General features: G+C 43.4%; 1 protein-coding gene across 3 annotated transcripts in view; it reads left to right on the top strand.

The window, feature by feature from the left end:
- Window positions 1-27,079, top strand: part of LOC111162208 (protein kinase C beta) — a 356,652-nt gene that overhangs the window by 235,194 nt on the left and 94,379 nt on the right. For all 3 annotated transcript variants that reach the window (XM_022526438.1, XM_022526437.1, XM_022526439.1), the window contains 3 exons: window positions 13,676-13,832; window positions 15,047-15,181; window positions 26,552-26,648. In XM_022526438.1, the coding sequence (XP_022382146.1) occupies window positions 13,676-13,832; window positions 15,047-15,181; window positions 26,552-26,648 (389 nt within the window). The remainder of the gene's footprint in view (window positions 1-13,675; window positions 13,833-15,046; window positions 15,182-26,551; window positions 26,649-27,079) is intronic.

The following is a 27,079-nucleotide window of genomic DNA, read 5'->3' as shown; positions in this document are numbered from 1 at the left end:
AGATGTTCATGGGGGCAGGGTTTCTTCTTGTTTTTCCAAGCTGGTCTGAAGAGCACCTCTTCTGTCTGCATCGGGTCCTGCCACCCCGGAGGGACCTGGCGGTGATACTGCCCACCCCTTTGGGGAGTACCGGCTGTTCAGAGACTGGGCTTGTGAAACCTCGAAGGGGATCCAATCAGAACCTCCCTGGGAAGGCGGGTGGTCTCTGGACTTCAGGGGTGAGACTGTATAGAGTCAGGGGCTATAGAACAGCCCTGGGAGTTGTAGGACCCTGAGTGACCGGAGAAATCTTTGTAGGGAACAGATGATACTGAATTGGGCTCAGGGGCTTAGAACTGCCCGGTTTTCAGGTTTTTGGTTCCAAGGAGAACCTAGTTACAGAGCACAAAAGTTGTATAGTTTTGACCTGCAGACTCAGAACCTGGGGGAAAGCAGCTGACTGAATCTTGGAGCCTCCAAGTAGTACCCAAACCAGGTAATTAAGAATAACATGTACAGGGGCGCTGGGTGGCTCAGTCAGTTAAATGTGTGCCTTTGACTCAGGTAATGATCCCAGAGTCCTGGGTTCAAGCCCCACATGGGGCTCCCTGCTCTGTGGGAAGCCTGCTTCTCCTCTCTCTGCCTGCTTCTCCCCCTGCTTGTGCTCTCTCCGTCCGTCTCTCTCTCTCTCTCTCTCTCTCATTCTCTGTCAAATAAATAAATAAATCTTTAAAAGTGAAAAGAATAATGTGCACAAGACTGGCCTTCCATTAAGCAATGAGTCCTTTCAGATTTAGAGTAACATTTTTTTCCCTAATTAAAAAAGTAATTCATGTTCAACTGAGACCATATATTTAACTTCTCCTTCATCCAAATCCCCGCTGAATGACTAAGAGATTAAAAATGGGAAAAATTTATGAGGTCTGCAAACTAGAAAGAGAGTGTCAGTCACACACCAGGACCACTGAGGAATTTCTGTAGGATACAGTTCAGACAATACTGCCTAATTTTGTCTTTTCTTTTCCGATGTCTGAGCCTCTTAATACCTTCCTATTATGTAATCGCATTCGTTGGTACTCCCAGAGTGATGTTAAATTATAGTGGTGGGCGTTCTTAATATGATTGTGGTCTTAATGGAAATGGTGATGCCTCTAGTGTTGTACCAGTACGTGTGATGAAGGCCTTTGATGTATATATTATACCAAGAAAAGCTTCCATCTATTTCCATTTTTCTAAGGGTTAAAAGAAAGAATGATTACTGAATTTTGCCACTTTCCTTTTGTAATTTTTATAATTTTCTGGAGTAATTATATGTTTTTCCCCTTTGACCTAGTTTTATAGTGAATAATAATAGATTTCTTAAACTCTGAAGGGTTTTGTTTAGAGAGTATGTGTTCAGTCTTGAGATTTTAAAAGATCACTTTGGAGTGGGGCATAGAGGAAGGGCAGGCTGGAGCAAGACTGTAGTCAAGAAAGTAACTAGAAAGATCTTAGTTTTATCAGGAAAGAAAAAAAAAATGAATGTCCAAACTACAGCTAAGTGAGTGACTACTGTTTCCTAACCACTTATCATCTGCTAAGGACAATAGTAGGCACTTTACAGGCTTCAAGTATACCTGAATAATGACAGTAATCCTGTGACACAATTATTGCTGTTAAGGTGGTTTTTGTATGGATAATAAGAAAGGCTCCGGGGGGCGCCTGGGTGGCTCAGTCAGTTAAGTGTCTGCCTTTGGCTCAGGTCTTGATTCCAGGGTCCTGGGATCAAGCCCCGCATTGGGCTCCCTGCTAGGGCGGGGAGTCTGCCTCTCCCTGCTCTTGGTCTCTCTCTCTCTCTCTCTCAAATAAATAAATAGAATCTTAAAAAATAAGAAAGCCTCAGGTACATGAAATGATAAAGAGGTAGCATGGACAGTATGTAGTCCTAGGTGAGGTTGTACCAGGAGGAGGAGACCAGGGTGGTTTCCAGATTACTCACTTGGACAGTTGGGTGGATGGTTGAGCACTCATCAATAATGGCATTGAAAGAGGGTGAGCAGGCATGGTCATGGGAGAGAACATGGAGATAATGAGTATTATCGGACATTTTGAGTTAATGTACTTATGAAACATCCAGCACTAAATATACATTAGACAGTTGTGTATAATGTTCTATAGCACAGTAAAGTGCATTTAGGTAGAAATTAAGGTCATGGGAATAGAGGTCCATGGGAAAATACAGAAATTTAAAAAAAAAAACTTGTATATAATCCATGGTTCAAAGATGGAATCTCAAGGAAAGTTAGAAAGTATTTTGAACCAATGAAAATATAACACATCAAAATTTATAACATCTAGATAAAGAAGTGCTTGAAATGAAATTTATATTGTGGAATTCTACCAAACATTTAAAGAAGAAATAGCACTTTTTCTTCTAGGAAAGAGAAGAGGAGGAACACTTCCTAATTTATTTTATGAAGCTAGCATTACCCCGATACCAAAACCAGACAAAAGCAGTACAAGAAAAATACAGAGAAATATTCCTTATGAACATAAATACAACAATCTTCAACAAAATAAATCCAGAATTATGTAAAAAAAAAAAAATACACCCCAACCAGGTGACTTTTATTCTGGGAATGCAAGGCTGTTTCAATAATAAACAATGTAATCCATCATATTAATAATCTAAAGAGAGAGCACACAAACATATCTGTTGATGCAGAAAAATATTTGACAAAACTTAATAACCACTTATGACGAGAGTTCTCGGTGTCATGGAAATAGAAGGGAGCTTCCTTGACCTGATAAAGGACATCTACAGAATATCTACAACATGCTTCATAGTGAAAGACTGCATGCTTTCCCCATAAGCTCTGGAACAGGGCAAGGATGTCCACCGTCACCACTCTAGTCAATATCATACTGGAAGATCTAGCCAGTGCAATAAGACAATAAAAAGAAATTTAAACATTGTAAATACAGATGGAGAAACACAGATTGGAAAGGAAAACAGAAAACTGGCTGTATACACAGAAAATGTGATTGTCTATGTAGAGAATCCAGAAGAGTCTACCAAAAAACCTTCCAGAACAAATAGGTTTAAATAGGCTGAAGGACACAAGGTCAGCACACAAATTGTATTTCCATATATCAACAGTAAACAATTAGAAACCAAAACTGGAAAAAAAAATTATAATAGCTCCAAAATAAATGAGATATTTAGATATAAACCTAGCAAAACATGTCTTGGTTCTGTATGCTGAAAAGGACAAGACCCTGAAAGAAATATCTAAATAAATGGAAAGACATATTATGTTCATGGATTGGAAGACTCAGCATGTCAGTTCTTGCTGATTGTACTATAGACTTATTATCTGTTTTAAAATGAAGAATGAAATCGGAAGATTGAAATCTTAAGATTGAAATCCTCAATCTTAAGGCTTTATTATATAAAGCTTCAGCAATTAAGCAGTGTGGTTTTGGCCAGAGGATAGATCTATGTGACTGGAACAGAGTAGAGGGTTCATATATACCTACACAAATATGGCCCATTGATTTTTTTTTTTTAAGGTAGAAAGAAAAAAAAAACAAAACGCAGTGAAATAGAGGAAGAAGAGTAGTCTTTCAACAAGTGATGTTGAAAAGATTGGCCATCCATATGCAAACAAAATAAACCTTGACCTTCACTTCATACCTTATATTAACTGAAAATATGGGGTGCTTGGGTGGCTCAGTTGGTTAAGCGTTTGCCTTTGGCTCAGGTCTGATCCACGGTCCCAGGATCGGGCCCTACATCGGGCTCTCTGTTTGGTGGGGAGCCTGCTTTTCCCACTGCTACCCTATCCCTGCTTGTGTGTAAGCTCACTCGCTCGCTCTCTCTGTGTCTGAAATAAAATCTTTTTTTTTTTTTTAAGAAAGAATTAACTGAAAATAGACCATAGCTCTAAATGTAAAGTGTAGAGATATACAACTTCAGAGAGCAAAGGAGACAATTTTTATGACCTGGAGTTAGACAGAGTTCTGCTTGACATTAAAAACATGACTCAGACAAAAATGATGAAGTGGACTTCATTCAAGTTGAAAAAAAAAAAATAAAGAAAGAAACTTTTGCCCTGCAAAATACACTGCTGCAGAATGAAAAGGCAAGCTGGAAGCTGGAAGAAAATATTTGCGAATCACATCTCTGACAAAGGACTTGTATCTAGAGTAAAGAATTCTCAGACTCAGAAGTATGAAAACAACAGCCTCACTACAAACAAACCAAGGACCTGAACAAACATACCACCGAAGATGATGTAAGGATGGCAGATTCATTCATGAGAAGATACTCACTATCATTGGGCATTAAGGTAAGGCAAGTTGAAGCCACAATGAGCTACCACTACACGTCTATTAGATTGGCTAAAATAATAACGATAATAGATATTCTGAATACAGTGGGCTAGCAGGGGTGCAGAGCAAGAGGGAATCTCGTTCATTGCTGGTGGGAGTGCAAAAGGCTGCAGTCCCCCTAGAAAACTTTTTGGGGGCTTTAGATACATTTACCATAGGACTTAATGATCCCACTCTTAGCCATTTACCCTTGAGAAGTGAAAACTTGATGTTCACACAAAGACCTGTGAATATTTATAGTAGCTTTCTTCCTAATCACCACTCCAATGTCCTTCAGTGAGTGAACAGATAAACAGTGGTACATCCATACAGCGCGGTATGACTCATCGATAGGAAGAAATTAACTACTCATACATGCAATTTGGATGACTCTCAATGGCATTACACTAAGAGAAGCCAATCTCAGAAGGTTGCATATTGTATGATTCTACTTATATACTGTTCTTGAGAAGATCAAACCATAGTGATGGGAAACAGATAAGTGGTTGCCAGAGGCTGAGAGTGGATAGAGTTTGTGACTACAGAGGGGCAGCACAAGGGATTTTTCTGGGGTGATAGAACTGTTCTGTATCTTGGTTGTGTGATGGTTACATGAATCCATACATGTGTTAAAATTCACAAGACTCTATACCTAAAGAAAAAGTCTTTTCACTGTATACTAATTTAAGAAATTAAATCAATGCTATAGACAGAAAGTAAATGGATAGAAGATGGATGGAAGGAGGGAGGGAGGGGGAGAGAGAAAAATAAAGGAAAGGAAGGTAGGAAGGAGGAAATAAGTCAGTATACTGAAATGAAATGGAGTGGGCCGAGAAGACATGAGCAAGAAGAGTATCCATGCTATGACACCAGGTAATTTATCTGTTTTTAAAAGATTTATTTATTTGGGAGAGAGAGAGAGAGAGAGATCACATGTGTGTGCGGGATGGGGGCCAGAGAGAGAGGAAGACAGAAACCTCAGCAGACTCCCCACTGAGCACAGAGCCTGACCTGGGGGTTCGATCTCATGACCCTGAGATCATGACCTGAGCCGAAACCAAGAGTCAGATGCTTAACCAACTGCACCACCTGGGCAGTTGATACCAGGTAACGTAAAACAGTAAATTAAAATACATAGAAACAGGGGCGCCTGGGTGGCTCAGTGGGTTAAAGCCTCTGCCTTTGGCTCAGGTCATGATCCCAGGGTCCTGGGATAGAGCCTCGCATTGGGCTCTCTGCTCAGCAGGGAGCCTGTTTCCCTTCCTCTCTCTCTGCCTACTTGTAATCTCTGTCTGTCAAATAAATAAACAAAATCTTTCAAAATAATAAATAAAATACATAGAAACAGTGAATGCAGGAATGCCTACTGGATAAAATATAATCAGTAATATGGAAACAAATTTAAGGTGTGCTCCCAGATGGTGGAGGAAGGAGACCAAGAAATGAATACAGTCATGAAAAAATGATAGATGTAGAGGACAAACAATATTTATCTAGGTGTAAACGGGTAACAGATGTTCCTGGAGAAAAGACAAGGGCAAATGGAAAAGCACTTGTATCCAAAGTAGAGTTCAGGACAAATAATGAACTATACAGAAAGAATATTTTAATTGTGAAAGGTACACTCTAAGACTGAAAAGTGGTCATGAATCTCAAATAACATAGGGTCAAAGTACATAAAGCAGAAACTAGTTGAAATGAAAGTATACAGAAATACCATAGCAGGAGGGTCTTAAAACATGCTTTGTTAGTCTTTGACAGATAAAACAGGTAAAATGAAAAAAAAAAAAAAGCAACAACATAGATATAGATGACTTAGAAAATTAGAGTAATTCTTAATTACCTCTATCTTAATGAGACAATCACCTTCTTTTTCTTTGCACAAAATTGGCGATGTGTGAGCTTGCAAGGGAGTGCCGTCAAATCACTCGGCCCACAATTCCATTAAGAACTAAAAATCCATGACACAAACATATGAGACAGAAGATCACAGGGCGACTGAGAAAGGAATAGGAATCTATGAGAGCCTTAAGAATGGGTGCTCCTGATGTCGCTTCTGCAGAGAATGGGACAGGCAACTGATTAGGGATGCCAGGGCGGACAGGAGGTGAGGAGGACCAAGCTGTGGTTGGAGACCAGGAGTGTGTGTAGTGGCCCCAGGCCCCCACGTATAATGGTTTTCTGCAGGGACGGTCTCTGTGCCATGTGTCGCTGGTGGTCAGAGGTACCTACAGAGGATGTTGTTGAAAAGGCAAGAAGGTCAAGGTGTGGAAGGCCCTGGCCAAAATGACTCCATATGGGCAGGTGCGGGAGAGAAGTCATACCACAGCAGTGCACAGTTGCGCCAGAGCCAAGGAAAGACTTGAGGGGGTCAGAGGATTCAATGAGATCGACAGAACTGGGGTAAAGGGAGTAGGAAACTAAGAGGATCAAAGGTGATCAGTGAGGTTGGAGGAAGTGAGGCTCCAGGTGCCTGGTTTGGGATGGAGAGGTGGTCCTAAAGGAAGAGGGAGATGGGTCCCATTTGGTTTCAGATGATCTATCATTCTCTTAGTACCTCCTCCAGATTGATTTGTATGAAGGCCACATTGGAGGAATGCTCCTTCAGCCTGGAGATGTATCTGGATCGTTACATAATTTGATTTGAATTCTCCCTAAGGAGAAAGGGAATCAGCATTTGTTGAGCCTCTGCCATGTGCTTTGGATTCCCCTCAAACGCTCTGTCCTCTGTAATTAGGGTCACCATAAAATCCACCGTCCAAGGCGGAACTCCTTTGAGAGTTAAGGGACAACAGGGACAGACTGAGGCTGTCTGTCCTAGGCAAAGGGGGATGAATGGTCCTTCTAGCTACCATCCACCATCCCGCTGAGTTATCTGTGGTTTTACCTGCCTTTTGGAGACGGGGAGAACCAAGGGTCAGAGAAGTCATTTAACCAAGATCACCCAGTTAAGTGAGAGTCAAGGCAGAGGTAGGATTCAAACCGTGGTCTGTCTGACTCTGAAGTCTGCGTGTTGCTGATTTAGTTCCCGATTTCCTCTGCACTAACGCACCACCCTCGTTTCACTTGCTGTGACTTGACAGGCTGTCTTCTAGACAGACACTGTGACGGTCCCAGCTGGAAGTCTGTCTCAACACAGATAATTAGATGTGTGATAACTGTACGACTGCCAGCAGTGACAGGAAGCCAGCTGTTTCAGGAGCCCTTGGACACAACGTGCTAGGGGTGACCTCAATGCTGTGTGTGGGTACCCAGAGACCCCGGGTTGGCTCGCTTTGGGTTTAGAACCTATCAGATGAGGCCACAGGGGATGGCCAGTTAGGATACCTATGGGAAGGGGATTCTGATGGATCTGAGGCTCACCAAAGCCAGAGCATCGGAGAGTTTTGAGGTTCGAGGAAGTAACAATGAATAGGAATTGAGGGGACACAGATCCAGGGGTAGACTTTGGAGTGAAGGGCCACAGAAGCTTGAAACTTGAGAGGGTGTGGCGGGCAGTGGGGAGGGATTGGGGGTTAACCAGAGACCCAGGTAAGCTGTCAGCCACTGAGGGGGGGGGGCATCGGAATAGGAGAGTAGTAGGGCAGGATGGCAAAAATAGGTTGACGGTGCTCTCGCTCTCTCTCTCTCTCTCTCTTTTTTTTTTTTAAACATGTTGAGTCTCTGCTTGCATCCCTGCTGTGATCTCAGGGTAGGTGCTGAGGGTGCCCACCTAATCTCAGTGAGGTAACCCCCATCTCTGTGTTGTTCACTAAAGGTTCTGTGATCCAAATCATGAGTTTTGGGGCCTCATTCTGCAGACCTAATTGTCCTATGGTCTTTGGAGAACAGGATGAGGGTCCCTGAAGGCCAAGGGCAATGGGTTCTTAGAGGTCGGAGATGCACAACTGAGTTGTTTTTTAAAAATTTAGTTTAAGCAATGCCATTAATACAAAAATGCTTTCTCTTTGTAATAAATTCACAATGTGACAGATAAGGCCAAAGTCTATTTTGCCTACAACCCCCAAACCAAGTTTCTTTAACTCTTCCTCAGATATAATCATTACAGTAAGTCAATTTGGGGTATATCCTTCCAGGTTCTTTTCTATATATTTAAAAATCACATGTGACATTGTAGAAAATGTGTTGTTGTTGTTTTATTTGTTTAAGTTTTTATTTTAATTATAGTTAGTTCACATAAAGCCTAACATTAGATTCTGGTGTACAATATTGTGATCCAACACTTCAAACAGCACCTGGTGGTCGTTCGAAAGTTTATTGTACTTTTGTCTTGAAGATTTGGAGGGCCCTGATTTTCAAATCCCTTTATTTTGACATAATCTCAAAATTACAGGAAAGTTGCATGACTAGTACAAGGAACAACCACATCCTCTTTACCTGATTTACCAAATGGTCATATTTTGCCCCATTTTTTTTATCATTCTCTTTATGAAATATTTTATAAACATATATTTTTTTCTCTGAGCCATCTGACAATAAGTTGGAGTCTATGGTTCCCCTTTGCCCTAAACACTTGAGTGTGTATTTCCTAGGAACGAGAACATCCTCTCATGTGGGCATGGTACAAGTGATCCGAACATATCAGGAAATGTATATTGATCCAATGCTGTGATTTATTCATAGCGGGGAATCTGCGTTGCCACAGTCAAACCACTGGTGGGCACATTTTTCTTAAAAAAAAAAAAAAAGAAAGAAATTTTGTATTGTCACCCTCTGTCTTCACCTGGCCATTTTGTTCACCATGTTCGTGCATATAGAAGGTCCCTGTGATTAACATGGGATAGTGTTTCTTAGTGTGGCGATGCACGGATTAGTCCTCTTCTGCTGTCTGGGGGTTGGGGGGGGCACGCAGTATTTCCTACACTTTGCCATTGCAGACATCCTCAGGCATAACTGATTGTTAGTGGGCATTGCTCTGAAGAGCTGTTGTGTGACCACGGAGGGAGGACAAGTGAGGACTCATGATGCTGGAAGAAGTGCCTTTTAAAGGAGTTGGTTATCTCCCACAATGTGTGAGATAAAGGCTTTTCAGCAGCACAACTATTCAGATTTTTCTAATAAATAGTTGTGTTTTGGGTGGTTGCTGGGGGGCGGTGAATGGGTCAGGGGAAAGAGTAGAAGAGTTCTTGAAGAACAATTCTTAGGAGAATAGTTCACAGTAGTGCTGCCTTTTTATGGGCCCAGCACTGTCTTAGGGAACTTTCAGCTGCGTGCGGAAGGCCTCGTTTGCTCCGAGGACCCTTTGATGGAAACAGCCAGCCCTCACCCCCCCGCCTGCATCACATCCAAGGCGAGCAGTGTTCTCTGGATCAGGACACTTTTCTTCTGTACATTGAGCACACTTCCACCAGGGGGGGAAGGTTGCTATTTCTGCTTTGTGTGAAGCATTTTGTACCATCTGGGCTGGCTGGATTTCAACAAAGATAGTAAAGAAACATTTATCAAGAAAAATCAAAGTCAGTCTCGCCAAGTGTGGTCTAGAGAGATTTGCTTCCTCAGTACGTTGTGGTTGGGAAACAGGACTCTACTTTGAAAAGCTTTAGGAGGGTCAGGCCTCTGGGTCTTAGCCTGCAGCTGCTGTCCCCTGCTCACGACGTGATGGTTTCGGGGACGAGAGCTCTTGAGATGTGAACACCAGCAGGTTCAGAATCCATTTCACTCCATTCCTCTCCTCATTCCCATCCTCTTCAGTAATAGACCCAAAAGGACAAAAGAGGAAGAAAAGATCTATAAGGGCTGGGGAAGAGATGGAGTCCTACCTCAGTCACAGATATTGGGTTCAGGAGAAGCAGAGGCCCAAGGAGAGGTCATTCTCAAAGCATTCATTGTAAAGATTGGCTCAAACTAACACGCACTTGTCCCATCAAGAGCCCTCGGAAGGAGCTATGAGCTCATAAACTTACAGTAGAAGAAAGTTCTGGTGATGGTGCTGTGGTGTCAGCTCATAGCACAGGGAGTAAGGTGGGAGGGGGTGTGGGTCTTGACAGAAAGAAGAGATGTGAGCCGTTCCCACTTGCACATGTGTTGCCAATCACCCAGACAGACAAGTTCCTGGCACGTCAGCGCGCCTCAGATCATGTTTTTATGCAGCTTACTCCGTGATAGATGTGTCATTACAAGATCCCAGCCTAGAAACAGGCACATGCTATTTTCCCTGGAAGGCTTAAGAAATGGGAGAAAGTAACAGTTGGAGATTGTAGTCTATGGGAAAGATGCATGGGGATCTTAAATTATATCATCTGGAAATGCTTTGCTTAATGTCTGCTGTATGGACCAGCTGCAGCAGTATCACCTGGGAACATGTTAGAAAAACAAGGGAGCAGCTCTCCCTCCAGAGTCACTGAATCAGAGAATCCATCGGTAGGAGTGGGTCCCAGAGATATGGACCTCACAAACCCTGTGGGTGACTCTTAGACACACTAAGTTTTGAGGAAAGCCCTGGAAGCGTTCAAGTGGGAAGGTCAGACGCATAGTTCTCAAAGAAGAAGACCCAGACGTCCATTTGGAAGTGGTTAGCTCTTCTTAATAAAAGGGAACAAATGAGAGGGGACACTGAATATGTGTAATAATAATAATAAAATAGCAAAAGTAAAGCTGGCATTTATTGACTATTCCGTGGGAGCCAGGTTCCAAGCTGAATATGTATGTTCGCATCCGATTATGCTCTTACAACAACCCAATGAAGTATGTATTTCTCCATGTCCTGGGTCAAGAAATGGAGGTCCCAAAATGTGAAGTAACTGCTAGGCACGATGCAAAACCTGACATCTTGTAGCCTTGTATCCACTACACTATGCGACCTGGCTATGGACTCATTAGCCGTCAACCATGCTTTGAATAAATTTGGGTTTCTGTATTCCTGGGGGACAGGAGCAACATCTTATCCCCATATCCCCAGTGCGTAACAGAATGCCTAATGCCTCACAGGGACCTGCTTATTGAACTTAACTGAGTCAAAGTCAAAGAAGAAAAGTTCTCGCTTTTGGTGCAAGAATGAGGTATAACCTGAACGAGAATGGCATGGAGCGAGATAAATGGGCTGTGGATAAATGGAAGGATAGGTCATAAGCTAGAGTGCAGAAACACACTGGTGCAGAATAAGTGAAAGCTGACCCCCCGGGGCCCCTTGTCACTCTCCTGGCAGTCCACCCAGCCCTTTTTCCATCTCCTGTATTCAGTCCCAACCCCTTCCTAGTGACAGGGTCTTAGACAAGTCAGCAAAGTCTGACTTACCCCCGCCCCCAACAGCAATGGTGAGCTGATTGGGTGTAGGGAAATAAAGAGAAGATCTACGAATTTAACTAGGGCTGGGTTCCCCCCCCCCACCCAGATAAATAAAATGGAAAGAAAGAGGAACAAGAGAGTTGAGGGGGTTTCCAAGCAAGTGATTATAATGCATTATGAGCTCTAGGCTGGGAGTGAGATAAAGGCAAGAGGGAATAGGGAGAAGAGTCAGTAAAGATGGGCTCAACAGACTGACTGTTGGTGTAAGACTGGTCACAATGGGGTACTAGGGTTAATGAACTGGAAAAATAGGGAGGGGCATTGGCTTGTAGGGTTTGTGAAGTGGAGATTGAGAAAGTGGTGTGATTTCTGGGATGATAAACTCCAGTTATCATGAACTGTGATAGCATGAAGCGAAGGTTATAGGAGGTGAGGGGATGCTTTATCTCCTACTTTCTAATATTCTGTTTCTATTGTATTATTGCACTTATGGAACACTCAGAAAAAAATGTTGAACTATAGCTGGGGTCATGGATGTCTATCATCTTCCTGCCTTTAAGGGGATTGCATTTATCCTCAACTATGGCTCTATTATTTCAGATAGCTTTTATCCTGGGAAGACAATTTCCTGCTGTTTGTAGCCAATTGCAATGATCCAATGGTTTTCTCCTTTGACCTATACATATAATGAATGTTTTAATAATAGATTGTCTATGATTGAACCATCTTTGCATTCCTGGTAAGAGTCATTCTATATTGACCTTCTGGCAGATCGCTTAATTCAATCTGCTAATGCAATACTTTGGATTTTTCTATCATAAGTGAGATGGTTGGCACCGTATACTTATGACCCATACAACTCCCATTTTCCCATCTCCTTCTCATGGCTGCCTATGTAACTTCTTGTTTCCCTAGGCTGGTGTTGTGTCTACACTACTGACCCTCTGCTTCCTTTCTTCTTTAAACCAGTCTTTTTTTTTTTTTTTCAGGAATTTTTTTTTTTTTTTAGATTTTTAAAATTTATTTATTTGACAGAGAGAGAGAGATCACAAGTAGGCAGAAAGGCAGGCAGAGAGAGAGGGGGAAGCAGGCTCCCTGCTGAACAGAGAGCCTGACGCGGGGCTCGATCCCAGGACCCTGGGATCATGACTTGAGCCAAAGGCAGATGCTTAACCCACTGAGCCACCCAGACGCCCCTTCTTTAAGCCAATCTTACAGCCTCCTTTACTGTGTTCCTCGTTGAGGGTGGAGCCCACCTGTCATGCTGCGGTAATTTTCCAGCCTTCTGTCTGGGTGGAGGTCATGAGAGCAACTCTTTCTCTTTCAGCTTTTGCTTTTTGAATTGAGGTAAAATTCACATAACACAAAATTAACCATAAGCCATCTTAAAATGTACCATTCACGGGTGCTTAGTATATTCATGGGGTTGTGCAACCATCACCCGTATCTAGGTCCAAGAGATGTTATCACCAGAAAAGGAAACCCCTTACCTGTTTCATAGTCACTCCCCATTCCCCCCTCCCTACCAGCTCCTGGTCGCCACCGGTCTGTGTGTCTGTGGATTTCCCTGTTCTGGGTGTTTCCTATCAGTGGAATCCTACAACATGTGACCTTCTGCATCGGAGTGCACAGGTGTTCACAGCAGCACTATTTGCATGAGCCAAAGTGTGGGAACAGCCTCAATGGCCACCTGATGAATGGATAAATGGAGTTCGCTCTGTCCATACAAGGGAACAATATTCAGCCATAAATGTAGCGCTGATCCATGCCACAACATGGATGAACCCTGAAAATATTATGCTTGGTGAAAGAAGCCAGTCTTTCTTGTTGGCTTTGTGGAACACAAGCTTTGAGAGCATGTAGCTAATCTTGGGGGCCCAGCGGGCAGAGCAGTGGGGAAGTCAGAAGTCGGTGTCGAACTCATATCGGTTAAGAGGTTGACTACATCTGACCCGTGCATCTTGCTTTGCGTGCTTCTTAGCTGTGGATGACCCTAAGTCACATCTCCTATGAGACGAGTGTGATGCCGAGGACTCGTCCACAGGGTCTCCAACCCTCGCTGGCTGATGCTTAAACATGACAGGACTATTAATGCTGAAATTGTTTTTTCTCTTTTCAGTAAGAGATGCTAAAAACCTTGTACCTATGGACCCCAATGGCTTGTCAGACCCTTACGTGAAACTGAAACTGATTCCCGACCCCAAGAGCGAGAGCAAGCAGAAGACCAAAACCATCAAATGCTCCCTCAACCCTGAGTGGAACGAGACATTCAGATTGTAAGTTAGAATTATCGCCGCCCAGCGTGGGCGGTGGGGTTCACCTTGTGGGCCACCAGCATTGGGGAGGGCCCCTCCCAGCTTCCATTTCATTTCTCCCCTCCCTCCCTCCTTTCCTCCCTTCCTCTCTTTCTCCCTCCTCCCTTCCCTTACTCCCCCTCCATCTGCATTTTTGCACTGCAAGCCAAGTAAAAATTGGAACTTATTTTTTTAATAGAGATGAGAATGTCTGTGGTGTGGGGAGTGGGTGGGATAGAAAGTAGTGTGATGTGTTGCTAGGTGAAGGCAAGTTGTGGGAGAAGTTCTGGTCTCAGAGAACAGTGGGACGTAACCCATAGGGTGTGGTGATAACCCCTGTGGGACTGAGTCCGGGGGTATGGATGTGCTGGGGCCGCAGCCTGTCGAGAGTTCTCTGCTAGCTTCCACAGCGGATCTTCCCGAGCCAGTGCTCCAAGAACCTGGGGTCACTTTTTGAGGCATCTGGGCCCACAAGGGTTAGTGACGTCAGCCAGTGTTTATGGAGTATATCGCGGTTGTAAAAAGCACTCTAGTGAATGATCTCAGTTCATTGGCCATTTCATCCCTATTTAACCAATGAGGCTTGACAACGTTAAAGAATGTGCCCAGAGTCCCCCAGCAAATGTGGGGTCATTCTGTGGGGAGATTCTGAAGTCTGACACCAGAGGCTCTGGGCCAAAAGCACGATTCCTTGTGGGAGCCCCATCCCCCTGTTCCCTCTCTCAGGGTGAAAGTGGGGACACACCTCAGCCTCAATCAAGGACACGCCTCAGAACAGCTTCCCCCGACCAGCACCAGCAAGACTGCTTCCTCCACGTGTGTCCTGAGTCTCACGCCAACTCACGTGTGTGCAAACACTCACGCAATTATGTCATCGATACCCAGAGTTCTTGTTTGCCACTTTGTCAGTAGGGTTTCCCGAACATCCCGAACCCTATTAAGACATAAGGAAGCGGCTAGAACTGTTTCTGGCGGTGCTGGTCCAGGTCCTTCAACCCGGGCGAGCCACGGGCTGCGGGACTTGAGCAGCCCTCCCTCCCTGGGGAGCTTGCCTGGGATGGAAACAGAATATGCAGCTGGCAACAGCTTGTAATCTTTTAAAAATTCCCACCTTTGGGCTTTTTCCTCTTAAACATTTCATCTGCTTGAGAAATCATGGTAAGCTCCTCCGACGTCTCTCATCTTGCTCTTGGCAGCCAGTTGAAAGAATCGGACAAAGACAGAAGACTGTCCGTGGAGATTTGGGACTGGGATCTGACCAGCAGGAATGACTTCATGGGATCTTTGTCGTTTGGGATTTCCGAACTGCAGAAAGCTGGTGTTGATGGCTGGTAAGCAGGATTTTGCTTTGAACGCTGCCATACAGCTTGGTCCATCCAATGGGGGAAGAAGGATGTTTTCCTTTTTGTCCTAAAAGTGAAATACTAAAACGGAGTCACAGAGTGATAGCTGGTAGATTGGATCTGCCTGACGGATATGTTTTATTCGGTCCTTGTACTTAAAAAAAAAATCAGTTCCTCGTATTTTCAAAATCTGGACATTTTCTATAAAAATCTGGACTTCTGCGGGGTGCCTGGGTGGCTTAGTTGCTTAAGCATCCAACTCTTTTTTTTTTTTTTAAGATTTTTCTGTATTTATTTGAGAGAGAGAGAGAGAGAGAGCATGAGCAGGGAGAGGGGCAGAGGCATAGGGAGAAGCAGGGAGCCCGATGCAGGGCTCAATCCCACGACCCTGAGATCATGACCTGAGCCGAAGGCAGATGCTTAACTGACTGAGCCACCCAGGTGCCCCCAAGTGTCCTACTCTTGATCTCAGCCCAGGTCTTGACCTCAGAGTCGCAAGTTCAAGCCCTGCATTGGGCTCCATGCTGGGCATGGAGCCTACTTAAAAAAAAAAAAAATCTGGACTTCTGGCTTGCAAATCCAGAAATACCTGGATGTACTGAGCCCAGAAGGCAATAACTGAGAACAGGTGAGTAGTTAGTTAATGCCTTCTTCAGACAGGACATGGATTTTCTGTTTGCCCTAGTCTTCACCATTCCCTATTGCTTTACATCCATCTAACTTTACACAGTTTCATGTCTTGACTGGCCCCCATGGGCACTAAAGTGGCTCTTACAGTGTACCCTAAAAATACACCCAGTCTTCTGTCAGATTCCAGCTCCATAGGAAAATACTCCCTCGTTGGGACCACTTACCAAGCCTGGCCACAGAGGTGCTGGGAGGTTGCTGGGAGGTTTGTTCTGCAGTTTTTGTTCCATTCCCTTCTCCTGGCAAAAAATCCTCAGTATTCCCAGCAAAGAGGCTGGGTGAGCTCCCTTGGCAATGGTTGGTTTCACCATCATCTGAATAAAAGGAGTCAGAATACACAGTCCAACCTGGCACCATAGCTTTGAGCAAAGTGGACATTATTGGCTGCTCTTATCTCTTTAAGAGAAATTGTCTCCCTTATGACTTCATTCAGGACTTTTTCAGTTACAAGTGAAAGAAAATAAAAAATCAGACCCATTTAGCAAGGAAGAGAATGCATCTCGAGGACCACACGTCTTCCCCATTGCTCACCATACAACCTCCTTATCTCTTGTCCCTGTTCATTATAGATTTTGTTGTTTTTTAAAGATTTATTTATTTATTTAAAAGAGAGAGGATGCAAGTGGGAGGTGGCAGGGAGGGCAGAGGGAGAGAGAGAATCCCAAGCAGACTTCCCACTGAATGTGGAGCCCAACGCAGGGCTCGATCTCACCACCCTGAGTGAGATGAGACCAAGAGTTGGACGTTCAACCAACCGAGCCACCCAGACACTCCTGTATTTATCACAGACTTTTATTCAAATAGATTTTGAGTCTCTCTCTAGTCTCTTCTAGTCACTAGAGATCCATCAGGTATAAGACAGATATACCCTCATGGCGTTTAACTTCTGGAGCGAGAAGAAATGACACCAATAACTATTCAATGACAACATGATGACAGATGGGAAGGAGGATGAAAGCCATGTGGGTACAAAATTAACAGTAGTAATAAGGTGTCTTAAAGCACAGACCACAAACAGTTAACAACAGAATTCTCAGAAAAAAATTAGGTAGGGAACATCTGTCACAATTTTTCCTTAGCTCACGAATGGGGAGACCAGGAGCATGAATGGCTGATTCCAAAGGTTTGAGAAGCTCAGATTGGTAGACCAGGAGACTCAGGAATGCTGAAGTCCCTTTGTACGTTAGAGGTACAGCCGACTGCCAAACGGGATGACGAAATCACAGCCTTGGGCGCGACCCATCTACGACTAGAAGAACTGCTTTTCTTCTTCTTCTTCTTTTATTTTATTTTATTTAAGATTTTATTTATTCATTTGAGAAAGAGAGAGACAAAGATAGCAACAGAGCACAAGCGGGGAGAAGGAGAAACTCCTGGCTGAGCAGGGAGCCGGACGTGGGGGCTCGATCCCAGGACTCTGGGATCATGACCTGAGCTGAAGGCAGACACTTAACTGCCTGAGCCACCCAGGTGCCCCTTTCTTCTTCTTTTTTAAAGCTTTTATTTTTAAGAACCTCTACACCCAACGTAGGGGTTGAACTCACCGCCCAGAGCTCAAGAGTTGCACGCTTCTCCGACTAAAGCCAGCCAGGTGACCCAGATGGGCAGAACTTAGAAAAGTTAACGATTGTCTTTGCAGAGCTGGGAGGCTATGTGGGCCTAACTGGCTTGTGGATTATAAGTAACAGTTCTAAGTAAGACTAATCAGTAATAGCGGGGAAGGAGATAACAATTTAGAAAATGTCCTTGCACGACAGTAAGGGGTCACACTGCCATCTTTTTACCATTTTCCCATTTCACACAGGCACAGAAATTCTCCACCAAATACTAGCAAACCAAATCCAATAACACATTAAAAAAAAAAAAAATCATTCTCCATGACCAAGTGGGATTTATCCCAGGGATGCAAGGGTGGTTCAATCAGCGGGATATATCACATCGACAGGAGAAAGGATAAAAACCATATGATCATCTCGATAGAGGCAAAAAAAATAAATAAATAAAAATAAAAGGCATTTGACAAAGCACGACTTCCATTCATGATAAAAAAAAAAAAACTTGGGTTAATATTTCTTTTTCTTTTTTTTTTTTTAAAGATTTTATTTGTTTATTTGACAGACGGAGATCACCAGTAGGCAGAGAGGCAGACAGAGAGAGGAGGAAGCAGGCTCCCCCGTGGAGCAGAGAGCCCAATGCGGGGCTCCATCCCAGGACCCTGAGATCATGACCTGAGCCGAAGGCAGAGGCTTTAACCCACTGAGCCACCCAGGCGCCCCTTGGGTTAATTTTTCTTAACATATGGATGATCTGACTTTGCGCGCTACCATTAGCACTAGTGACAGACTGCGAAGTCCTTCCTCTTGAAGTCAGGCGTAAGGAGGTTAAGGAGAAGGAATGTATGATCCCCCGGGGGGTCTGAGTGAGACGGAAGAGTGAACATGATAATAATAATTACTAGAGCAGTAGCTACCACTTAGTGACTGTTAGCTGGATGCCAGGCTCCGGGCTGATCACTTTCCAGGTGTCCTGGAGTCACACATTGATACCCACGATTAGCCTCTTTATTTTCTGTAATGTACCCAGACTTTCTTAGGCAGTTTAGTGACCTCCTGGTGGTGAGAAGGGGACCCTCTTGCCTGTGGTATGCCTTCTGGGCTTCACTGTTGCAGCCCGGCTGATCCTGCCTGGTCCCTGAACCCGTGCCCGTGAGGCTGGACGGGTCCCCCCGCCCCCCCCGTCCTCCATCCCCTCTCTTCCCCAGTTTGGAACATCATTTCTGGCCTCCTGCTGGAGTCCCAGGTCTTGGCCTGTTGCCTCTAGTTGTGAGGTCCTTCCGCACAGTGTCTTCTTTGTCCCACTCCCCAGGCCACCCGTGTGAGCCCTCGTTTCTCAGCCTCCTGCATGCGGGCCAGGAGTGCTGTCTGAGCGATCCCTATATCCCTGGCCCATGTGGCCCCCCACGTAGGTCTCTGCCCAGGGCAGAGAAGGACAGGCCAGGCCCCTCCGCTTTTGCCCTATCCTTGCTCACTTCTCGTGGTTCCTCAGTCCCGAACGGGCAGGGCTCTCTCCCACAGGTGCCACCCCTTCCTGGTCTGGTGCCTGCCCTGTCTGCTCCCTGGAAATAGCAGAGGGCAGGGGGAACGAAAGGACTGAGTCCAAAATATCCCTGCACGTACACATTATCATCCTTCAATTCTCCCACCAGTTCTGGGCAGAACGTCGTTCCTGGGATCAGAGCATTCAAGCAATGTGTGAAAGGACACACAGCTCGTATGTGACAGTGCTTGAGTTTGGGTCCAGGTCTCTGGAATGCTAGGGCTGAAGCACGTGCCCTCCCATTCTGCCTCCTGGTACAGGGGTTTGGCAGAGGCCTTGAAGGTAGATGGGAGGGCTTTGACCTTGGCTGTCCTAAGGGGATGGATGCTTTGTGACTTCAGGTGAATCCCTTCACCTCTTTGTACTCCAGACTTCTCAGCTGTTCTGATTCCATTAGTCAGGGCTAATTGTAGCATTTCCTCCCCACCCAGGCGAGTTGTGAAATTGTGTATTGGAGGGAACTTCTGCTAAATAAAAGCCCTCTTTGGGTTTTGTGGATAGAAGTGCTCCCCTAAAAGATTCAGGGCCAAGACATCTGCGAACCTGTCTTGAACATAAATGGAACAAATTCTAGACATTTGCATTCTTGTCCTTGTGGGCTCTTGGGTGAGTTCCGTGCCATCTCCGAGACTCAGTTTCCCCATTTGGCAGGGGATGAGCTCTCCCAGCTCTTCTGTTGTGTTGTAATTGAAGACCACACAGCAGAAAGGGGCAGCTGTGCAAGCTCCCAGATGTGGCGTGCCAGCCTCAGGCCCCTCATCTGCTGCTTTGCCACCAGCCCCGCGTCTGTCGTCAGATCCACTCCTTTGTTTCTAATTTTATTTGTTTTTGCTATCTCCTTTCCTTCCTCCTTGTTTTCCAGGTTCATCTGTTTTGCTGTGGTTTATTTTTCTGCAAAGAATGAGTTCTGGGGTTTACAAATCAATTTTGTGTTTGGCTCTTCTTCTCTGTGGGTTTGTTGGGTGGTTGCATGTGAATTTCAGATGAACATTTTGCTAATTTATTTTCCTTCTCTTAACGGGCTCTGCTCTTCAAGAATAAAGAACAAGCATCAGAGGGAATAAAGATTTCCTCCGAGCTGTGATATGCCGCGTTCTAGTTTTTGCTGCTTGCTGAAGGTCTACACTTGTGTTTCTAATTTCCTTTAAGCGTGCTTTTATTTGGGCATTTGGAAATCATTTTGGTGTTACTTTTTGTTTCGTTTTTCATTATTAATGTCAAATAGCAGTGTTAGTACTTTATGGTCAGAAAATATGTCCTCTTCTCTCCTCTCATCTCCTCCCCTCTCCTCTTCTCTTCTCTCTTTTTTCCTTTTTTCACTTTCTTTCTCAATTTAGCTTAGTTTGGTATTACTGAATGTTCTGTGGACACGTCCATAAAAAGATTACATTTATTACTCATAGGTCATGCATTTCAGTGTTGATTAATTCCATCTTACTATCCAGATCTTTGTGCCTTCCTATTTTTTTAATTTGTTTCATCTGACCGAAATGCACAGTGCTCATTGAGTTTCTCCCAATAACATTTTTCTGAATATCTTCTTTCATTTCTGATTTTCTTTTTTTTTTTTTTACTTTATGTGTGGCATCATTCTTGATTATATAACTCTCCAAGACTTATTTTATTTTATTTTATTTTTTTAAGATTTTATTTATTTATTTGATAGACAGAGATCACAGGTAGGCAGAGAGGCAGGCAGAGAGAGAGGAGGAAGCAGGCTCCCTGTTGAGCAGAGCCCAATGTGGGGCTCCATCCCAGGACCCTGGGATCATGACCTGAGCTGAAGGCAGAGACTTTAACCCACTGAGCCACCCAGGCACCCCTCTCCAAGACTTATTTTATTTTTATTTATTTATTTATTTTTAAAGATTTTATTTATTTGACAGAGAGAGATCACAAGTAGACAGAGAAGCAGGCAGAGAGAGAGAGGGAAGCAGGCTCCCTGCTGAGCAGAGAGCCCGATGCAGGACTCGATTCCAGGACCCTGAGATCATGACCTGAGCCGAAGGCAGCGGCTTAACCCACTGAGCCACCCAGGCGCCCACCAAGACTTATTTTAAAAAATGACTTCTATCAACACAAAATTATATCTGCTGAAGTTAATACTCCTTGTCCATGATTTTGGCTTATTGCTGATATTTCTTCAGTGAATGTACATGGCAAGTACCTAGATGCTGAATCTTTGGGTTCGTAGAGGTTTCTTTTTATTTGGAGAACAATACACAAAGTTAAAAAGAAATTGAGTAGTAAAAAATAGCATGTTTGAAGCTGATAAATGCTACAGAGTGGGGCGTTGGGTGGCTCAGTCAGTTAAGCATCCAACTCTTGATCTCAGCTCAGGTCTTGATCTCAGGGTCATGAGTTCAAGCCCCTTGTTGGGCTCCACACTGGGCATGGAGCCTACTTTAAAAGAATTAAAAATAAATGTTATACAGAAAAATAAATGAGAAACAGGGATAGGGAATGCAGGGGGTGGGAGGAGGGTGATACTCCAATTTATGTAATATAATTCCCAGGAAAGGACTCACTAAAAAGATGACACATGGCAAAGAGCTGAAGAGAGCTGAGGGAGTGAACTTGTGGAAGTCTAGGGAGAGATTGTCCCAGATGGTGAGAGCAGCAAGTGTAAAGGCCCTGAGGCAGGAGTGCACCTATTAGGTCTGAGGGTCAGTGAAGTGACCTGTGTGGCTGGAGCTGATTCTCCAAAGGGGTATCAGTGGGGAGCAAGGACTGGCAGGATGAGGGGTGCTCAACAGATCCCATGGGGGCCTTTTAGGAACTTCATCTTCTTCCCAGAGTAAGTGGAGGAGCCAAAGGATTGAGAACATCTGATTGACCTTTCAACCTGTCTCCTTTGGTTGCAGAGTGGTAAATACTTCTTGCCTAGTGGATCCTGCCCATTTTTTAATGTTAAATCTCAGTCCTTTTATTTGGTAGAACATGTGGCATGTTACTGGATTGAAAAACAGCAACAACAAAAAAATAGACCTAAATTCAAAATTCTTTCTTCTTTTCCGTAGGGAAATGTTTTAATGCTTATGGTCATAATTGCTGCATTTCCAACATGGTGTTTCTGATTCTGAGGGTTTTTTTCCTTTTCCATTTCATTCTTTTCTTCTTCTTGTGAAAAGACAACTATTAGTATCATTGTTACCTTAAATTTATGTTTCTTGGGACGCCTGGGTGGCTCAGTTGGTTAAGCAGCTGCCTTCGGCTCAGGTCATGATCCCAGCGTCCTGGGATCAAGTCCTGCATTGGGCTCCTTGCTCGGCAGGGAGCCTGCTTCTCCCTCTGCCTCTGCCTGCCATTCTGTCTGCCTGCGCTCGCTCTCTCTCCCTCTCTCTCTGACAAATAAATAAAATCTTTAAAAAAAATTTATGTTTCTTTAGGCTTTGTTATTACTAATAATGTCATTTTGGTCTTATTACAAATCCTACCCCTCCACTGAAAAAAAACCTAAGGCTTTGGAATCAGATTTCCTGGTTAGAGTCTCTGCTCCTCCATTTCCTAGCTGTGTACCCCTGGGCAAGTTGCTTTGCCTCTCTGTCTCCTTTCCTCATTTGGAGATAACAGCGGTATTCATGTCATAGGGTTGTTATGATACTAAAGTAGATACTGTAAGTAAAGCTCCCAGTGTCAGGTGAATAGTAATTACTCAGTAAGTATTAGCGATTATTGTTAACTGAATAATTATTAGAAAAATATAAATAAGAAAGCAAAATACTATCCAGAATCCCATTGTCCAGGGATAACCTCTGTTGACATTATTAAGAGGGGTTTTTTTTGTGTGTGTATGTATTGCTTATGTGTGCTTGTGTGTGTCTGTGCTCCTGTGCGTGTATCTGAAACAAAAAATGAAAACTTACTGTACATACTGTGTCACAGCCCTCATTTTTCATTTAAAAATGCATTATAAACACTTTTCCTCATAATTCAGTAACCTTGGGCAACATCATTTTCATGTGGCCTGTTCTATAGGTCTGCCTCAACTTACAGAATCATATTCTTTTTTTTTTTTTTTTCTTTTTGAGGGACAGAGAGAGCATGAGAGGAAAGAGGTCAGTGGGAGAAGCAGAGTCCCTGCAGAGCAGGGAGCCTGATGTGGGACTCGATCCCAGGACTCCAGGATCATGACCTGGGCCAAAAGCAGTGGCTTAACCAACTGAGCCACACAGTTGCTCCCAGAATCATATATTTACTATAAGATGTGTAGTGCTTACCTAGAAAAATAATTCTACAGTAGACATACTTGCAGCCAAACCTTTGTGCATAGCTTTAATTATTTCCTAAGAAATTCCTAGTCCTGGAATTGATGGCTTTGAGAACATGTGTATTATTAAAGTGTTTGCCAAGCCCTTCTGCAATTTTTTTCAGTTTACATTCTCACTCTCAGTGCTGCGTGGTACTTTTCATTTTACCCACATTTGTCAACATCTGGTATTGTAAATTTCAAAGATATAATGCAAAGATGATACATATTTTTTACTAATTATACATATTTACAGAATTCCATTATCATACATATTTTGTTACTAATTTCACTGAATATTTTAATTTATACATTGCCATTTGTTTGTATTTATAAATGACTATGTCCTGATTTTTGCCTGTCATTTTCTTATTGAATAGTAAGAACTTTTTACATAAGATGGATTATAATATGTCTTTCCTGATACATATATTGCTATATTCCCTCCTTTCATGTTGTATATTATTTTTGGTAATAAACATTTTTCTTAATGGTATACATAAGGCATTCAGTTCAACTCTGATCAACATAATAAATATCAGGTTCAACTGCCAAAAGAATTTCTTAGGGTTCCCTAATTGTTATCTGAATTAGCCATCTTAGTGTTCATGGTCTCGAGTGGATTTTTAAATCTAGTAATTACATTTTCCTTCTGAGAGTAGCCTTTTCTAATCTCAGATTTTTCCCTTTTCAAAGATGCATTAGCTTCTTGAATCTCATTGAAAGTATGAACTAGATATTTTTTAGAATTTTCTCTCTTTTGGCAGTAGTTCTATTTCATGGGAGGTACTTATCTGATTTCTCATTGTTTCTCTTTATTTGACTGAGTTTTTCATACATCCTTTTATTTTTCTGTATCCGCCCATCCTTAAAGGCGGATGAGCTCAAGAATGATGAGTGTCCCAGTTGTAATTTTTCAAAATCAGATGAAGGGAGAAAGGAGTCTTTGTATTTTTTGGAATTTTTCTTTGTCAGAACAGGGATCCTGTTCCCTATAGCCGTTTTGGAGAGATCCACAGCTGGAAACAGCTACACATCAAACAGTCAGCCCTACTGCCCTATAAGGAGGCATTTCCCCCATGTTGGTTTTGTCCAATTCAAAGTTGGAAGGGGTCCCTGCTTCTCTTTTCTAACAGACATGAGTCCTTATTCAGGGCCATAGAGACAGTATACTGGCTCCAGCAGACATAGCGAGGGCACCACAACATGTCCCATCCTTCCTGAATATGAATCAGAGTGGGTGGCTGTCATTTAGTCCCTGGTGGTCTGGCCCAGCATTGTTAGTGGGGTTCTGCTGGGGGTCCTGTTGACTAGTCACCGCTGGTTGGTCCCCCTTGCTTAGTAGTTTCCAAAGCGGCTTAGACTGTACATGGTTTAGATAGCACATGGTTGGGGCATTAGTAATACTGAATTGTACCCTGGCCAAGCTTTTCTTTGGCCAATGCTCCTTCCAACCTTCAGATTATCATAAAGAGAAAGTCTCAGTTGGTATTGCCATACCCTTAATGTTCTTTCACTTGCGCCGCTGGCGGAGCTCCCATTTTAACAAGGAGGGGCAGGCATAAGTCTCAGAGCCTTTGGTAAGCAATGCCATCTACTTGGACTTGGGTAACTTGATTTGCATAAGTTTTTTTTTTTTTTTTTACAGTTACTTTCTACTTGTAACCTGTTGGCTTCCTTTTCAAAGGGAATATGCTATTTAAAAAGGAGATGATATAATGAAAACCATGAAGTGGATCATAATATCCAGATTTAGCAAAATCCACAAAGGCGAATAATGTTTGCCAACCACTGCTCCATGTTCTCTTACTTATTACTTTAATTTGTACGAGTTCCTAGATACTACTGTGTGGATAGCACCCTTCTTGATTGCCAAGAAAAATACAGATGTTCTCTTATTTTTGTATTTCTTTTGGAAAATGGTCAGAGGACAATTGAGTTTTTTTTTTTTAAGATTTATTGACTTATTTATTTATTTGATAGGTAGGGAGGAGCAGAGGGAGAAGCAAACTCCCCGCTAAGCAGGGAGCCCAATGCGGGGCTCCATCCCAGGACCCTGGGATCATGACCTGAGCCGAAGGCAGACGCTTAACCAACTGAACCACCCAGGTGCCCCAAGGACAACCGAATATTAAATGTGGATGCATAGAAACGCCAATTATCACCTCTGCTTTGAATCTCTTCTCCTCCTATTTTTAGGAGCTGTTGAGGAAGTTTTGTGAATGGAGGAAAAATCATTATGAAATTTGTGGATTTGAGTTAGGAAGTCTTTCTTGGGGAGTGAGGAGCTCCAGGATGTTTTTCCCCTCTAGTGATTTGGATGTCTTTGGAATGTCCTTTCCTTTCCCCTCTCTCATGTTTCCCTTTGAGTAGATGGAAACATCTTTGTGGTCAAAAACACACTGAAAGCCATCTTGTTTATTAGGATAATGTCAATATCTGTAATGATGATGATGATTTATCATTTGCTAAATGCCAGACACTGTGCTTATCATTTTGCATGAGTCACTATATCTTAGCTCCACAGTAATTCTATGAAAAAGACTTTTTTTTTTTTTTTTAATAATCTCTGTGCCTAATGTGGGGCTCAAACTCACGACCCTGAGATTAAGAATTGCATGCTCTATTGACTGAGCCAGCCAGGCGCCCTTGAAAAAAAAAAAGCTCCTGTTCTGATTTATAGATGAGAAAAATTGAGCCTCAGAGAGCCTAGCTAGCTTGTCCAGGGACCCACAGAGGCAAGGTCAGAGGGGAGATTTGAACCCAAGCAGAGTTTGACTCTGGGGCTTGTGTACATACCTGTGAAAGGATGCTATTTCTCAAGGGGGTCATACCGGGCACTTGGGGAAGGCATCTGCAGAGAAAGCTGCATCATGGAGTCAAGGAGGTAGTCATCCAAATGCTGCTGAGAGCCAGGATGCTGGGAGAATGTGCTAAGAATCCACTGACCATGGGAGATCGTCATAGCATTCTTTCAGAATAAGAAGGCACGTAGCAGACAGAAGGTAGGTAAAAACATAAAGCACTGAGTGACTGAATGAGAGAACTAAGAAAAGTGTGTGTGTGTAAGATGAGAAACAGAGCCAGAGCCAGAACATTGCATAAACACAGAATATTCATTTTTTTCTGAAAACTGTAGAATGGTTACAAAAACACATAGCATACCTGGCTACGAACACGTACGTGCACACCTCCCCCAAAAGAAAAACCCCTCAACACATTTTTTTAAGGTAAATCTGTCTATAGTCTTCCTTTTCTTATTGTAACTGACAAAATAATATGAAGTCAGGTCATGGACTTTGTCCTGTCTCCCTGTCTCCCTTCAGGTTCAAGTTGCTGAGCCAGGAGGAAGGCGAGTACTTCAACGTGCCTGTGCCGCCAGAAGGAAGCGAGGGCAATGAAGAGCTGAGGCAGAAATTCGAGGTGAGCTGTGTTTCTTTCTACGCCAGTGGGAACTGCTAGAGTGTCTCATATGCCTCGTATGCTGTGTCTCCAGTTATGAAAGGCCTTCTACCAAGGCCTTTCATGACTCTGTGCCTTTGCAGTGTTTTTCTGGCTCCAAGAAAACTCCTATGCATCCTGCAAAACCCCAGCCAAGTGTATCCTGCTTCGTGAAGGCATTCCTTCCTCCTTGTCCTCACTTAGATTTAGACTTTTCCTCGAAAGTGCTCCTTCACTTCTCAGGTCATTTTTTTTTTTTTTAAGATTTTATTTATTTATTTTAGAGATAGAAAGGGAGAGCAGAGGGAGAGGGACAATCAGACTCCACACTGAGCACAGAGCCTGATGTGGGGCCCAATACCACGCTCTTGAGATCATGACCCAAACCAAAATCAAGAGCCGGACGCTTAACC

Source organism: Enhydra lutris, unplaced genomic scaffold (assembly GCF_002288905.1).
Source record: "Enhydra lutris kenyoni isolate GAN:26980312 unplaced genomic scaffold, ASM228890v2 scaffoldscaffold90, whole genome shotgun sequence".
Classification (NCBI taxonomy): domain Eukaryota; kingdom Metazoa; phylum Chordata; class Mammalia; order Carnivora; family Mustelidae; genus Enhydra; species Enhydra lutris.
The sequence above is the reverse complement of the archived record's forward strand: the minus strand, read 5'-3'. Positions and strand labels throughout refer to the sequence as shown.